A 17,754-nucleotide genomic window follows, 5' to 3' on the forward strand; every position below is an offset into this window, starting at 1 on the left:
ACTTACGATACAGTTTAATACAAAAATATTTTATTAAACCTAGAACAAAAAAATACAGTTTCTGTTTTAGGATTGTAACTTCTCTATAATTATATCTTATGGGGATGCTATGGACTGAACTGTAGCCCTGAAAATTCGTATGTTGAAGCCCTAATCCCTAATGTGACTATTTAAAGATAGGGCCTTTAAGGAGGCAATTAAGGTTAAATGAGGTCATAAGGGTGGATCTCTGATACCGTAGGATTAGTGCCCTTATAAGAAGAGACACAAGAAATTTTGCTCTCACTCTGTCTCTCCACGTGCACACAGCAAGATGGATGCTGCCTGCAAGACAAGAGAGGAGGCCTCAGAGTGAAACCCTGCCAGCATCTTGATCCTAGACTTTCCAGCCCCCAGGAGTATGAGAAAATTAATTCCTGTTGTTTAAACCATGCAGTCTATGATATTTTGTTATGGTAGCCCAGGTAGATTAATACAAGGGAGTATGAATGTTCATTTAGATGAACAGATAATCTTGACCAGAACTATCTCTGGGTAGAGAAACTGAAAGCTGCTGTTCTGGGCATAAAGCTTTGTTTCACCTGATAACCAGTTATGAGAATGATAGTGTAAACTTCGACATAAGTAACATGGCAGGTTTCACTCATTTGCACATTACTTAGTCAGAATATACAAGTTATGATAATATCCCAAAGACTAGTTAAATTTCCTAATCTTAAAGAAACATGTTTCATTGACTGTGTGCTTGGCCTTCCTTTCTGTAATATAAGAGCTGTTACAGAAAAGGCAGAACAGACACTTAGCCCATGGGCAAACACTTTCCCTCATGGCAAATATCAAGGCCTACTTTCCTGCCAGGGCTCAGGGCGACCTCCGAATCCATTTTTACATGGCAGTCTTGGCAGCCCGTCCAACTGACTGGAGTTGGCATGCAAAGTAGAATTTAACTGCTATAGGATAAACTGGGCTGAATATAAGATAAATTAGGCTAAAAGCAAGTAAGATCTAAAACCACCAGCTCTCATATTACTATATTTGGGAGATGAGAAATATTAATAATTTAGAACATATTGTGTTATCTAATAATTGCTTATATAATAGTTATCCTTAGAATGGCTATGAGTCAACATTAAAGATTGGCTAATGCAACTTGCACTTTCAATACCCTTCTCCTTTGCCTGACAATTATAAAGGCCTGTTCTTCAGTCTGGAATGCAGTCATGAAGCCTGGAGACGTGGCAGCTTCCAATGCCCATGAAGCAACATGCATAGGCATAAATGTCAACAAACGAAGTGTGGTGGAGTAGAGACATGAGAGAAGCCTAGGTCCCCAAGGTCATTATTAAACCCTCCTACCATGCACTCTTAATGCCAAACTACTCATTATGTTTGGCAAATATTCCTTTAGGCTTTTCATCTAGAGCTAACTAGCTCTTCTGTATTTTGCAGTTGAATACATTCCAGATTAATACAATGGCTTTAAGTGTAAGAAAATCACAAAACCTTAAACAAAACAGAGATTCCATGCCACAAATATTTCTTCATGAAAAACTTAAAAAATTTTTAAGTCTATGAAAACTGAGCTATTGTCCCCAGTTGAGGAACTTCTCACTTCCCTCCTTTATCCTGAAAAAAGGCACCAATCCTCTCATACTGATAAAGTGAACAATGATTCAAGCTAGAGTCTTACAATTCTATTTGCTTTTATAATTCTATCTTCTTTGTCACTTGCTCGCTCACTAATTCTATATGCTTGCTGCTTGCTACAAGTCTTTTTTACGTTTAATAGTTCCTCTCTTTTCTCAATCCTTGTTGTCTGCAGCACAGAGGAATTTCATCACATAAGCCATCTGGGTCCAGACTCTGTCCCAATCCCAAGCTATACTTGGCAATATATAACAAGGCCTGGACCAATCAGTGTGCAGAGTGTAGAACTGGTCTGGTTTTCTAAGTCAGTAAAGTTTCTCTTGGTACCTACCAACAAGAAGTACCCTTATTGGCCAATCTTATTTCCACCAACCTATTAACCACCCAGATTTCTCCCTTAATGTCCTAAAAATAGGTATACTTTAAGGGACTCTTGCATAGGACCATGACAGGCTCTGATGAATGCTTGCAGCTCCCATTCCCCACTTTCAAATTTAACATAAGAATGTAAAGTACTCTATTGCGTTTGAAATGATCCATATTTATTCACGTAGCTGTGGTTTCCATAAACTATACAATATACAGGTATACATACTTAGTCTTTTCTAGAGGAAGTGATTTTTTAGGGCAGAGTCTGCTGAAGTGGCTATTATCAGATTTTTTTAAATAAAATATGTTTATGTGCTATTAAAATATAAAGCAAAATTATTTTATGTCACAGTGGTCACCTCAGCTTACAGACCTAGGATTTTCATCACTGATAGGATATACAAAACAAGTGAATCACACTCTACTTCTAGCCAATCAGAACCCAGCAATGTTTGTTTGCAGGCTGTACCCAAAGAGATGCTGACATATTCCAGCAATCACTTTTTTTATCACTTAACTGAAAAATAGCTGATATAGCTCTTGATAAGCAACATAAATCCACTATAAAGGAACAACTAGCAAAATCATTGCTAGCCCAACCCCCCAAAAAATCTACAATTAGAAAAGAATATTCTGAGAGCAGAACATTGGAATCAGGCTGGGAAAAAAGTCTTGAAGACCATAACTTGAAGACCAGAGCCTCATATTCACTCTTCTATTCCTGTGTCTCTCCCTGTGTGGGTTGGCCTCTCTCCGTCAGCTGCTGGATTAAGAGTCTGCATCAAACTATAGGGCACCCGAAACTATATTACAGGTCTCCCTTTTGATTCCTGTCTAGAAGATGACCACAGAGTTGTATAGTTATTTGGGATGGGGGGACAAAAAATTCAGTCAATAAAGAGACTATATCTGAAAAATATCAAGTGGTGACGTGAATTACTTTCAACCTCAGCACAAGGGCAGGATTCTTGCAGTGCTCCACAGGCACTTTTCACGCAGAAAATCATTCAATTTGGCTTCAGCCATATCTGTTTCCTAAACATTCATTCTGCGTGGGGAATCATATGCATCCTTGCCTTGCTAGACTGTGGGAGTATGGGCTTTTTCCTGTGTCTGCTCTCTCCTTGCTCTGTCATCATATAGCTCACCTCCATCCTGCAGAATTCCTCCAGGCTGCTAGCCACACATGTCATGTTCTCCAGAGAGCTCTTTTACCACAAACCACACAGTGGATTCTCTGCGTTCAGCAAACTTCCAACCAGGGGTTAAGATGCCAGTGTCCCCTCCTTGTAGACACTCTTGACCTCTACAAGTAGACTCTTTGAGCCCCCCTCACTTGGACCAGTTAAATAAGAGAGAGAAGGAAATTCTAAAGCCTCTTTACCCATAGGAATTTCCTCCATTCTATCTTTCCATAATTTATTTTCCTACCTTAACTGATGGAAAGGGACAGTGCGGACAAAAGTCCCAGACCAGTTTTTGCTCTCTTTTTAGTAAGTCCCACATAGACGACTCTAGCACATCTCTATTGCTTTCCACTTCAAGACTTCCACTGGAATTCTCAAAGAAATAGAAATGTTCCACTCAAAAGTTGCTATATATATTAAAAGTTAAGAAATATATGCACACTTAAAGGATTTTTACCTAGGTTTTGAATTTTATAACATTAATAATTTGAATATTAAATTAAAATTTGCTTAATAAATAGTCCTTTCTATCTGCAAAATCACCTTCCTGTGATGTTAGAAATAACTCAGCTGATCCTTGTCACTACTAAAAATTCCTGCTGCAATGCCCCACCCACCAGATCAACTTGCCTAGATGCTATGAGTCCAGAACCATCATGAGGTTTTTCAGACTCTTGAACACTGATTTGGATTGCTAACTACCCTCCACTATGCCTGGGCAAGAGACAAACACAAAGCACTGAAAATTCCTCCCAGCCCATATGCTGCTGCTGCTTCCTCCCCACCAGCCCATCACAAGGTCTCAGCTTGCCTTGTGGTAGAGACACAATAGTTCACAGCAATCAATTCCTCCAGTATGTGGGAAGCTGTAATACAGCAGATATAAAATATTTCTAAGAGGTCTTTCTCAAGGGAAAGTATCAACTACCCAGATATTTTGATCTTTGTTTTAGGTTCTCAAATCCTTCTTCTTCCCAGAATCTACTCGGTTAAAATATTGATGTTCAAAGGTTTGTTTTACTATCCATTCTCTCTATAGAAGTGGAATAAAGTAGTTTGGCCAGAAGTAGGACATTGATCCCAAAATTGTAGGTGATGTAAAGACATAGAAATCATAAAACAATATGCCTTACTCTGTTTCTAAGTCAGAAACAATAATGAATGATTCTAGAAATAATACTTCTTACAGTGTGAGCAGTGAAGACGAGTTATGGAATGCAGAAATCTCAGGGTCTGTGACGTCTGTGTCAATTGTTAAAAACCGTTAAGATGGAAGGTACTTCTTCTTATCTAAGATGTAGGGCTGACTAAGTGTGCAAGCTCATCCCCACCTCAAGAGTTTCTTCCTTTTCCCTTCATCTAGAGGTTGTCAGTTAGCTGCTACTTCATGTCACAGAGGGCTCAGTCCTGCTTTCAACTTCTCTGACTGCCCATGTCAAAGTCATCCCTCCAACCTCACCCAATCCTCACCGTAATTCCTTGTATTGGATAGCTCATAGTGAATACCACAATCTTAAATAATCATATTTATTTACTCTTTTGCTCATTGTCTTAACTCTGCCCACTGAATGGGGGTCTCTGTAGACTGAGGCTGTATCTAATGTGCAGTGCTCTACCACCAGCGTCTGGGACAAACTCTGCATGGTCGACATTCAAAGTATTTGCGGAGTAAAAGATCGAAAAGGTTTGTTTTTCTTTAATGCCTTAATTAGGTATTCACCAGGTACCAAAACTCCTGAATATTTAGAAAGCCCTTATTCCACAGAGTCAGTGGATTAACTGATAACTCCCTCTATTTATGTAACAGAATACCTCTCGCCCTCCTAACACAGGATGCAAACACAGCTAAATTCATTTTCTTTCCTAATTAATCCAGCTGCCTCACAGAAGGAAAGTTCAGTATCCTACTCCTTGGCTATTGAAAAGAAACAACGGACAACCATTGCACTTTCAAAAGGATTTTCTACTCAGGTTGTTTTCTTACCTACCTCATTTTACCAAGACATACTATTTATACTTTTTATTCTTTCATTTATAGGCACCTGTATAGCATAATATTTATAGAAAATTTTTGGAAAATTTAATGTTAATTTCATTAAATCTTTCAAACAATATTTTTGGTACTATGTTTTCTGTTTTCAAATATTTTAAGTATATTTTCATGTAATTAATTTTCAATTTATTTATTATTTAATTAATATTTTCAATTTATTAATTGGTGGATTTTGTTGAATATAACCTGAAATTTTTGTAATTCTGGAACACATTCCAAATCATTTAAAACTGTCTCTAATTCTTTGGCTGATTGAAGGTGCTTTTCTCTCCAGCACATTACAGATCATAAGAACCTAAAAGAAATGCCTACTTCTAAAACATGGAAAAAAGACAGTTTTCACGTTCAGTGCTTCTTAACGATATTCTCTTTTCTTTGCTCCTGCAGGACTCTGCCTTAAGAGGAATGCATTCTTTGACAATAGTTGAAGGGTAGAAAAATCACTAAATGAATATCGTAATTAGTCCCACCATCCCACTCTACCATATATCTGAAATCAGAAATCCCAAAACAGCCCCAAATTCTTTCTTTCTAACAAGTCTATCAACCTTATCACAAACATGAACCCTGAGGGTTTATGGTGCCTTACTTAGTAAAGGAGCCTTCCCCTTAGATGCACCCTCTTTACTCAAAGGTGATTTACCTTTCTAAAGGAGGCAGCCCAATTTATAAGTTGTCTACACTTAATGTCTGGGGCTGAGGGCTGGTGGAGTAAGGTGAGCTATATTTAGTGATTTTGAGTTTTCTGGCATATATCTCACTGAAAAAGAGATTAAAAACATAAATTTTCTCTGGTACAGTATCCTACTCTACCTAACTTTACTAACATTAGGAAGGATATACTTGAATAAAGCAGTCTTGATAGACAGGAGTAAGCAGTATTGCTTAAACATATCGGTTTGATATGAAAATGATTCCCTTGTGAAAGCATCCTAAGTATCCAGACTTTACTGTGGGGTAGAGAGAAGAGCTCTACTTGGCTGTTCCCATTAGCTAGCTCATTAAATTATGCAAAAGTGAGTCAGCACAGTAAGAATGGTAAGGGCTTTAGAGTTGGAAAGATAAGATTTCCATCTCTGGTCTGGCCCTTGCCAGATACATAATCTAGGGCAAACGATCAAGTTTTAGTGTTGCCAACTATAAAATGAATATTAAATTACTAACGTCAAAGGATTTGGGAAGATTAACTGAGTTAACATATGTAAAGCAGATAGCACAGACACAAGCCTGGCATAATAGCCAATTAATAGAATGTTAGCTCCTTTTCTTTATTCATCATTTGCTGCATCCAAAATTATTCAAAAAAGAATGATATATCCCTACTTGTCTCAAAACAGAACCCTCCTACACTGTTGGTGGGAATGTAAATTGGAGCAGTCACTATGGAAAACAGTATGGAGGTTCCTTAAGAAACTAAAAATAGAGCTACTGTATGATCCAGCAATCCCACTCCTGGGCATATATCCAGAAAAGATGAAAACTCTAATTCTAAAAGATATATATACCACAATGTTCATAGCAGCACTTTGCAATACCCAAGACATGGAAACAACCCAAGTGCCCATCAACAGGTGATTGGTTTAAGAAGATATGGTATACACACACACATACACACACACACACACACACACACACACACACACACACACACACAAGGAATATTACTCAGCCATAAAAAAGAATGAAATACTAACATTTGCAGCAATATGGATGGACCTTATTGTACTAAGTAAAATAAATCAAAGACAGGGCTTCCCTGGTGGCGCAGTGGTTGAGAGTCCGCCTGCTGATGTAGGGGACAGGGGTTCGTGCCCCGGTCCGGGAAGATCCCACATGCCGCGGAGCGGCTGGGCCCATGAGCCATGGCCGCTGAGCCTGTGCGTCTGGAGCCTGTGCTCCGCAAAGGGAGAGGCCACAACAGTGATAGGCCTGCATACCACACACAAAAAAAGAAAAATTAAAGACAAATATTATATGATATCACTTATATGTGAAATCTAAAAAATAATACATATGAATCTACATACAAAACAGGAGAGTCCGCAGGAGTCGCGCTGAGGCCAGAACGCCTGTGGATCTCTGGCCTGGGTCAGTGATGAGCCCTGGGGACCCGGCCGGGCCCGGCCTGGCGCTCCCATCAGCATCCAACATGCGCCTCCCGGGGAAGGACACCCGACTAGGTCCCTGCCCCTGGTTTCGGGATGGACCTGGCAGGTGTGTGGGAGAGCAAGGCCTGGGCTTGGCGTGTGTGACCCACAGACCTCCTCACGGGGGGAAGGTTTTCTATCAGATGATCCATCATAATAATGCTGGAGTTAAGAAGTCTCCATTCCTTTGCTTGGAACCAGAAGACTTATCCCCCTGCATATAGAGTAAGAGCAATGTTGGTTAGAAACTGGCTAGTGTTTAAAACTGAAGATTATTATGACTGTTTAACCTAAGCTCCATGTTGAAGTAAGATTAATTATCTTGGAAATACTAAATTGGGGTAACCCAAATCTGTTTCTGGAACCATGAAAATTTTGTTGGTTTTTGACTTTGACAATACAATCATACATGATAATAGTGACACCTGGATTGTACAATGTGCTCCAGAGAAAAAGCTTCCCATTGAACTACAAGATTCTTATGAAAAAGGATTTTGGACAGAATTTATGGGCAGAGTCTTTAAGTATTTGGGAGATGAAGGTGTAAGAGAAGATGAAATGAAAAGAGCAATGATATCAATGCCTTTCACTCCATGGATGGTGGAACTTTTAAACTTTATAAGAAAGAACAAGGATAAATTTGACTGCATCATTATTTCAGATGCAAATTCAGTCTTCATAGGTTGGGTTTTAGAAGCTACCAATTTTCATGACGTGTTTGATAAAGTCTTTACAAATCCAGCAGCTTTTGACACCAATGGTCATCTCACTGTGGAAAATTATCATGCTCATTCTTGCACTAGGTGCCCCCAAAATCTTTGCAAAAATGTAGTTTTGGTAGAATTTGTAGGTAAAGTCACAACGAGGAGTGAATTATACATGAGTTGTTTATATATGTGATGGAAGAAATGATGTCTGTCCAGTAAACTTTTTCAAGAAGAATGATATTGCCATGCCACGGAATAGATATACTTTACAGAAAACTCTTTCTAGGATGTCTCAATATCTTGAGCCTATGGAGTCTTCTGTTGTATCTTGGTCTTCAGGTGTTGAAATAATTTCTCGTTTACAATTTCTAATAAAGGAGTAATATGCCAACAATTGAAATGTATATCAGTTAAGATTAAACACAGCAGCATAAAACTAAAACCCCAAATAACAGTGGCTTTAAAAAAAGTTTTCCCTCTCACTTAAAAGAATTTCAGAGTTAAGTATCTCAAAGTTTCTGTGTTGCTCTACCAACCTCAGCACTTGGCTTCCAACTTATGATCCAAGATTGCTGTTCAAGCTCCATCCCTCACATCAACATTCTGGCCAGCAAGGACAGTGAGAGAGAAGGTTGCACCCTCATTTAAATTTCATTAGCCAATACTTAGTCACAATGCTCCTACCTAACTGCAAGGAAGGATGCAAAATATAGCTTTTATTTCAGATGGTCATATGCCTGGGAAAAATGGAAAAAAGTAGAGTACAAAACTGACATAGGTGCAACTAGTGGTATACCAAAGGTGGTTAATAGGTAGATTATATTTTTAAATTTATTCCCAGAGAAAATAGTCTTATATTTTACTTTCTTTGGCATTTATTTCCGAAGTATGTCTTGCAGTTACAGATCTTCAAAATAAGCCTAATGCTTAGTTTACATAAGAATACACTACTTCCAAATCAGTTAATTTTAGAGATAGGGATGCAGTATCTATTGCCCAAGTGTTCATTAATTTCACACTTTCCTTTTGAAATGAAATACAAATTAATGTTCTTCAAATATTTTAAATTTATATCATTTTTTTTTTTTTTTTTTTTTTGTGTTACACGGGCCTCTCACTGTTGTGGCCTCTCCCATTGCGGAGCACAGGCTCCGGACGCGCAGGCTCAGCGGCCACGGCTCACGGGCCCAGTCGCTCCCCGGCATGTGGGATCTTCCCGGACCAGGGCACGAACCCGTGTCTCCTGCATCGGCAGGCGGACTCTCAACCCCTGCGCCACCAGGGAAGCCCTAAATTTATATCATTATTAAAGACTATAATTCCAGAATGCTGATTTAATCAGTATGTCATTTCTGTCAATGAAATATTGAGTGATACAATACATAATTTGTAGGAAGACTCAACATTTAAGAAACTGTTTCATATAGGGATATTAGCAAACTATCAACTGACCTAGAAAGTTTTACAGTACTATGTTAATTTGTAGGCTCACATGTTTTAGGCATAAATATGCCTTATGTAATAATGTTAGGATTTTCTTTTCCATATGGAAAGCTCCAGAAATAAAAATGTTCAATGTAATTTTATGGGGAAAACAGAAACAGATTCACAGACATAGAAAACAAATTTATGGTTACCAAAGGGGAAAGGGAGGGGGGAGGAATAAATTAGGAGTATGGGATTGAAAGATACATACTACTATACGTAAAATAGATAAGCAACAAGGATTTACTATATAGCACAGGGAACTATATTCAATAACTTATAATAACCTATAATGTAAAATAATCTGAAAATATGTACATCTATATATTTATAACTGAATCATTTTGCTATACATCCAAGCTAACACAATATTGTAAATCAACTACACTTGAATTTTTAAAAAGACAAATAAATACTTCCCTCAGAAGATACAAAATGTTGAGAGACAGCTGGATACAGGAACAAAAAGTTAAAATAGAGTTGTTCAGAGGCTATAAAAAAGGCAGGTACAATATCCTATGGAAGCACAGAGCCAGCAGGCAGGAAGGCAGCCTTTTATATTCCATATGATTTAATTCAACTCAATATAACAAATCATCATTGAGATCCTGCTTTCTGCTCAGCATTATTGGGTCCAACGGACCATTCAGAGTATAAACTTTGAACTCTGTCCTCTGATAGTTTATATTTTAGTTCAGAAGACAAGACTTACAGGAAATACAATACTTAACAAATATTTATTGAATGCCTATTATGTGCCAAGAAGTATACAAGATGGACTATGGTCCCCTCCAGAGCTAACATATAGTAATGGATGTTAATAAGTAAGAAATTAATCTATTAAAGAATTAATGCCACCCATTGACAAGGTGCTAAGGGGCAACAGAGAGGGTAAGTGCCCTGGCAGATCACAGAGGGCAGAGAAAAGCATATTCATCACTGTCAGGCTGCCCTCAAGTTCATCCTGAAGACCCAGGCAGCCCTTTCTAAATATACTGAGTGAGAAAGAGATCCTTTTGGTTTTTGCACATCATGTAATTTAATATCTCTACTTTTCCCTGAGGCCATCAGTGATGAAACTGGCCCCAATCTACCAGGGCTGTGTATTTCACTTGTGATATACAAACCATTCTTTCTTATCAGATTTTATACATGTAAATGTGGTCACCGTTCTAGCTTTTCTGAACTCTGCTCATGTATGCTCACCACTTCACCATTTGACTGAAGGTGACTGAGTTTGGTCGAGTGTAGAATCATATGAATTGATTAGGTTTAAGGAATATTTTAAATACTAGTCCCAAAGGAGAGTTCATAACAATGGATATCAAATATTACAGCTTTTAAATATGACTCAAGATAATGAAGCTGACATGAGAGTATGGATCTTGATGTAATGCCTTTAATTTTCCTAAACAGAAGACATTTTTTATGGTAACTTTATAGAGCAAAGTACATTATGCCAGCCATGAGAATTCCAAGAAACTGTCAACCTTAAAAGAAATCTTCCATAGGGCATAGGTCTAAGAAATATCCTCCAATTTCACTAGTATTATTTACTTGTGATTTGAGAATTCTTGGAAATACTATTTTATTTACACATCTGGTAATAGAATTTAGAAGACAAATCATCTTTCCTTTCCTTTCCATCCACTATGCTGACCATGCCTCACATTGCCTCATGCCTGGCTCCTCTCCAGACCATCCACATCTAGGAGAAGGTGGCGGTACGGCAGGGAATAAAGAGGGGAGACACTGGAAACAAACCGTATACACAGCTGGGCTCCACTACTTGTCTGTGACCCTGGGAATTATTAACCTCTCTTAACATCAACTTCTTGATTAATGAAGTGAGGATGACAGCATGGTCTATGCAGGATTATTATGACATTGTCATTAAGGAGGTAATAACCACAAAGCATCTGGGAATCAATAAACAAAGTTATATAATTATTGCAACAGGAAGATTGAAGCTACTCTTTAAGTGAGGATAAAGGCACTGAACTTGGGGGAAACAATAGTCACTGATGTTCCTTAACTTTAAAGCCAACAGTATAACATTCTCAGATACCAAAGAGATCGGTAAAGGTGTCCAAGAGCTCTCCTTAAAAAGAAACGACATTTCACAAACAAATCCAGTCAATCAAAAGATGATTTAAGAAGCCTTAGTTAGCTTAATAGTCAATACAGAAGACCATGGAGCAGACTCTACGGAGATCTGAGGGGAAAAAAGGGATTTAAGAATATCCTATCCAACTTGTTTTGTCCATAAGCATAAAGACAGCAGATGTTTCTAAGCATGCCAGAACTCAGAAAATGTAACTCCTAGAAGCAAATATAGAGGTAAGATTACATAAGCGTGAGAATTATGGTTACTGAACAGACGATGATTGTTATAAACCTTGAAATTGTAAAAATAATAATATAACAATGAAAACTGGGAAGAAAGACAAAAAAAGGTGAAAACGTGTGAGAGTGCTAATTTTGTCATCTTTCACAGTAGAGAGTTAATTGGTAGAGTATAAAATTTAAGCCTAAAGTTTTAAAAAATATAATCACTGCAAATTCTTACTAGGTTTCACATTCTCTTATTTTTATATACAGAGAGAGATCTTACAATATTTAAAATAAATATATTTCTTATGGTTAAAAAATACTTTTCTGAGTATTTATAGAATCCTCATATTTATTTGTGCTATCCTTTCGGTTGGATTTCTATTTCTTTTACTTCTGTAAAAATTGAGAGAAACTAAATATAATAATTTAATTAAAAATAAGCCTTATCCTGTTTAATAAACTTTATCACTTATTCAACTGTATATTTACCTATCTCCACCTCTATATTATATATTATATCATATCATATCATATCATATTATATTGGATATTATATTGTTATCTAGAAAGCTATTCACCTAATGTTAATGATGGTAATTTCTCTGTGGCAGGATTCAAAGTAATATTTTAACTTTCTTTGTTATCATTTTCATTGCTGTTTGAATTTTAAACAATGACAATGTGCTATTTGTTTTTTAATTTGATAAATTCTTTTTTCTTTAAAAATATTTTAAAAGAGGTTCTTTTGGGAGTAGAACTTGGCTAGAGAATACTTTTCATATAATGCATTTGGTACCATTTGGGTTGTTCGTGTGTGTGTGTGTGTGTAAAAATACTGACATGTATTCTTTTTTTTTTTTTTTTATGCGTTACGCGGGCCTCTCACTGTTGTGGCCTCTCCCGTTGCGGAGGACAGGCTCCGGACGCGCAGGCTCAGCGGCCATGGCTCACGGGCCCAGCCGCTCCGCGGCATGTGGGATCTTCCCGGACCGGGGCACGAACCCGTGTCCTCTGCATCGGCAGGCGGACTCTCAACCACTGCGCCACCAGGGAAGCCCCATGACATGTATTCTTTTACACAAAGAATAAAAAAGAAGGAAGGAGGGTTGGGAGGAAGGGGAGAGAGCAAGGGAAAATATATTATGCATGGTAGAGTAACAAATTAATTCCTAATTGGTCTCAAGTCCAAGGAGACCAATCTTTAGAAGCAGGGGAAATTCAGAGACTGTATCAGATACCTCTTGTGGACCACTTTAGATTCTCCTCACTTCACTGACATCTGTGCTCCACTAGTTCACATAAGCACCGCCATCACTGCCCTGCCTCTTGCCCTTCTTGCCTCCTGTCCCAAGTTTGCCTATTAAAGTCATCATAGGGACTTCCCTGGTGGTCCAGTGGTAAAGAATCCACCTTTCAATGCAGGGGACGCGGGTTCAATCCCTGGTCGGGCAACTAAGCCCTCATGCCACAACTATTGAGCTCGCATGCCTCAACTAGAGAGCCCATGTGCCGCAACTACAGAGCCCACGCGCTCTGGAATCCGCACCACAACTAGAGAAGAGAAAACCCACACGCCACAACTGGAGAGAAGTCCACCCACCACAACAAAGACCTGACGCAGCCAAATAAATAAATATTAAAGTCATCACAGAACCCCATCTAGTCTCCGCACATGCACAATCCAAAAGTATGTGGAAATTAACTCCCTGTGAGGTAAATTTTGACAAGTGGGATACAGGAACAGCAGATACATTTTTTCTTTCTTCTCTCCAGTGGATGAGCCTAAGACCCAGTTTCTTCTTTGGAATTAAGCAACTGGTTGCATTTAACGATTGTCATCTCCCTAAGGTATTCTAGAGAAAGCGGACCCTCCTGCCCTGTCTCACTCCTTTATCTCTTTTGCCCATCCCATGGGATTAAACTCTCTAATAAAATAATAGGTCTACCCCCTCTATAATCGTTTTCCTGAGGCTCTACTTTCTAGAAACCAGGTAGGACAGGAATTCTACTTCTCTACATAATAATGTGAAACTCACTCCACTAAAATTTTACTCCACTAAAAAGAGGTGGCATTGCAAACCACAGGCACTTTAAAAAGATTTATTTTCCTCTTTAGGGGTTTAGACAAAGAACTAACGTGTCTCCTTGGGAAATAAGTATTTAGGTGCATTGAGAGTATGCACACACATCTGACAGAAAAGTTCCATTTATAAATTGGAATCATAAGAGAAATTCTAGATTTTACTCTCATAAGAATGCTTTAAGCAACTTGTATTTGTGCGACTTGTCACACCCCTCCCGTTTGACTTGGGGTGCCTCAGTTTCACCTCTACTCCTCTCCCTTCTACTCCACAGGACTTGGAGTTCCAAAAGTGATCACCAACTATTCTAGAAGAATCTCCTTTTACCAACTGGCACCTTTATTCAAGCTGTGTTCCAAAGGATTATGATGGGGTATTACTTAAACTCTGAAGTGTGGGAGAGCTCCTGGGGAGAATGCCCCCAAGGGTAAGGAATGGAAACTTCCAAATTTGGATGCAGGATCAGAAGACAAAGCTTATGACAGAAAATTGCTTTTGAAAAAAAAAAAAAAATCACAACCTGAGGATAGGAGAATTAAAGTCCTTTTTGGAGAAGATCACTTTGTCCAAATCATGTATATTATCTGGGGTATTTATAAAGCACACTAACATCTTCAGTACTCTAATATGAACTAGTTTTACGATTTTCAAGCAGGGAGAAATGTGACAAGGGAATGTCATATAAAACAGAAAAGTTTTGGCAAAAAATGCTCAGGGTCATGAGCATTGACCCTGAGAGGAAAGCCGAGAAGTAATTTTCCCAGTTGGGTTATCTGGAGAGATGGAGAGGTTGACTATAACTAAAAGTAAGGACCAGGGCATTTCATAAAAACTGATAGTAGAGAAATTTTGTCACATCGTATTTGGAAAAATTGCCTAGAATCTGGTTTGGCTGCAAACAAATCCCAAACTGTGGATAGTTTCATTAAGAGGTATAAACCATCTTTTCAAAGAAAGTCTGTTTGTATTTTTTTTGCAGAAGGGTTCACATAGAGCTACCACAAACATCTGTACAGGTTGTACGTTGCAGGACACATAACAATCTATATGAATGGGGCGCCCAGGAGCTGTATACGGACAATTCCCACACTGTATGCAGCTGCCCTGCAGTTACAATTGATGTGCGTCTAAAATTGGGGACTTTTTTTTCTTATTTATTTTAAAGCATTTTAGTTAGAAATACCTTTTAAACAGAAAATGGAGCTATTCTAACAGTAATACACACTGTTCAGTGGAAGCACCTCTATCCTAAGTTTCACCTTTAGAGCCTTCTGCCCTGAACCTATACCACTTGAGATTCTAGACCTCTGCATTGATTTTCTGTGATTTTATCATGACCTCTGCATTGACTGTACATGCTGTAGGATGTGGTTGTAGGGAGGACTTGCCACCAGACTAGCGTTATTATTACTATTATTATATTTCATGCTCCTTAAAGACAGATTCAGGATAGGATGCACAGTTCCATACTCTACATTGTCTTGTACATTGTAGGTACTCAGAGTTATTAACTGAAGGAGTGATGAGAGGAACTAAATCTCTTACTTCCTTTGTGTCTTCCTTCCATAGCAACTGAGAAGGGATAACACCCAAAAGCAATATTATGAGCGTCAACTAAACATTTTTCTAAATGATAGAGTTTCTTCTTCCACAAGTATTGCTTAAAGCAGCTGAAGAACTAAATGAGGTTTCGAAATAAAGCTGAAAAGGTCTGGCCAATAATTCCTACTTTCCTAATCAGGAAGCCATGCTCCTATGGGCTGGTGCTGCCCTGCAGGCCAAAGTTTTGATTGCATACATTGCATACGTTGGAGAAGCTCGTTAGTGTGTTTGTGAGCATAGGGGAAGCAGTGAGACAGACCCCTTGTGGGGCATCTCAGCCTGATTGCTGGCTGGGAGATGCCTCCAGAGGCAGGACCTAATTCCAGAAAGCTGCTCTTCCTCATATACGTCTTCTCAGAGTTGTGATGGATGCCTGTTATTTAAACTCTTGAAATGTGCGGAGACAGTATCTAAAATGAGCATGATGAAATGCAGCCTTATTCAATTAGAAAGATGAAGCGTGATTTTGAGAGGCAGAGTATAATTACACGGTTGAAGCATTTCCAGGAGGTTGTGGATGGCACCCCAGCTGACTCTAGAAGAAATACACTCAGACTGAGCCTGGGCAGGTGGCGTTCTTCCTCCCCCCTCCTCACAAGTGCTGCAGACCCCGGTCTTATGATGACCATAACACCCCATAGTCTTAGCTGAGGCCCAAATGCCAGTGCTCTCAACTTTGCACATTTATAAAGCCATATCCGCAAAACACCGATGAATGCTGAACCCACACTCTTTTTTGATCTGCTGAGGCTACAGGTCGGATTGGGTGAATAAATATGAAGACATATGGGAATCTGTAAAAAGCTATGTAAAACTTATGTATCGTTATGAATATTAAAAGTTGTTCATGTTACAATTTCTCTTACATAGGTCAGATATATTTGGAGTCCTCACTGCAAACATAAAAATGGGACTATATGTAAAACATCATTATTTCACAGCACTTGCTCTCCTTCAGAGATGTTATGTCATAATTCTATCAATATAAAACATTTTGCATTATTTTAAATGGGGCCTTTATAAACTTAATTCATTGTAAAAGTTTATGTTTAAATTCCAAATACTTCAAATTTCAATCAAAATATTATTTATTTGGAGGAATAAAAAAGACTCTGGAAGGCTTGCTAGATTGGAGAGCAATGAGATACGAAAGGAAAGTAACTCAGGTGTTGGCTAAGGAGTAAACAAGGGGAACATGGTATTCATGGGTTGACCAGTAAGCCCAGGTGGGTCTCAAGAGACTGTCCTACCAAGGACACTCAACTATGTGCTTAGAATCCCACTGCTCCATGTGGGACATATTTTACCTGTTTTTTTTTCTGCTCATCAAGTCTTCTCACTCCTTTCAGAGATTAGACTCTGACTTCCAACTTTTTGTGTTTACGTTAACATTCTGAATCCTGGCTCCCTTTTCCTCATTTTTACAATTATTTTTTGAAGGTTTACACTAGTAATTCTCTAACTTCAGCTGCATCAGAATTACCTGGAGAGCTTGTTAAACCTGACTGCAGGGCCACAGAGTTTTTTTTCCAACAGGTCTGGGGAGATAATAGGGAGAAGTAAAAATTGCTTTTCTAGCAAGCTCCCAGTGAGACTGATGCTGCTGGTCTGGGACCCACACCCACACTTTGAGAACCACTGTCCTCCACTATACGTGGTGTGGGATTTAGGCTATCACTAACCCTAACAACCTTATAAAGTTAGATTTTTATAAAAATTTTATTTATTTATTTTTGGCTGCGTTGGATTTTCGTTTCTGTGCGAGGGCTTTCTCTAGCTGCGGCGAGCGGGGGCCACTCTTCATCGCGGTGCACGGGCCTCTCACTGTCACGGCCTCTCTCTCATTGCAGAGCATGGGCTCCAGACGCGCAGGCTCAGTAGTTGTGGCTCACGGGCCCAGTTGCCCCGTGGCATGTGGGGTCCTCCCAGACCAGGGCTCGAACCTGTGTCCCCTGCGTTGGCAGGCAGACTCTCAACCACGGCGCCACCAGGGAAGCCCTAAAGTTAGATATTTTTAATCCCCATTCTATTAATGAAAAAACTGCGACTCAGGAAAGTGTAATAGCTTGGTGAAGGGCACACAGCCAATGGGGATAAGCTAGGAGTCTCTTATATCAGTCTATGTTCTTATTTTCATTTTAT

General features: G+C 38.8%; 1 protein-coding gene across 1 annotated transcript; it reads left to right on the plus strand.

Moving 5' to 3' along the window:
- Positions 1-7,769: 7,769 nt before the first annotated feature.
- LOC136125990 (pyridoxal phosphate phosphatase PHOSPHO2-like) lies at positions 7,770-8,493 on the plus strand. The gene is given in 2 exon segments (XM_065881027.1): positions 7,770-8,257; positions 8,259-8,493. Coding segments are annotated over 2 exon segments (723 nt in total).
- Positions 8,494-17,754: the final 9,261 nt, after the last annotated feature.

This window comes from Phocoena phocoena, chromosome 7, assembly GCF_963924675.1.
Source record: "Phocoena phocoena chromosome 7, mPhoPho1.1, whole genome shotgun sequence".
Taxonomy (NCBI): Eukaryota; Metazoa; Chordata; class Mammalia; order Artiodactyla; family Phocoenidae; genus Phocoena; species Phocoena phocoena.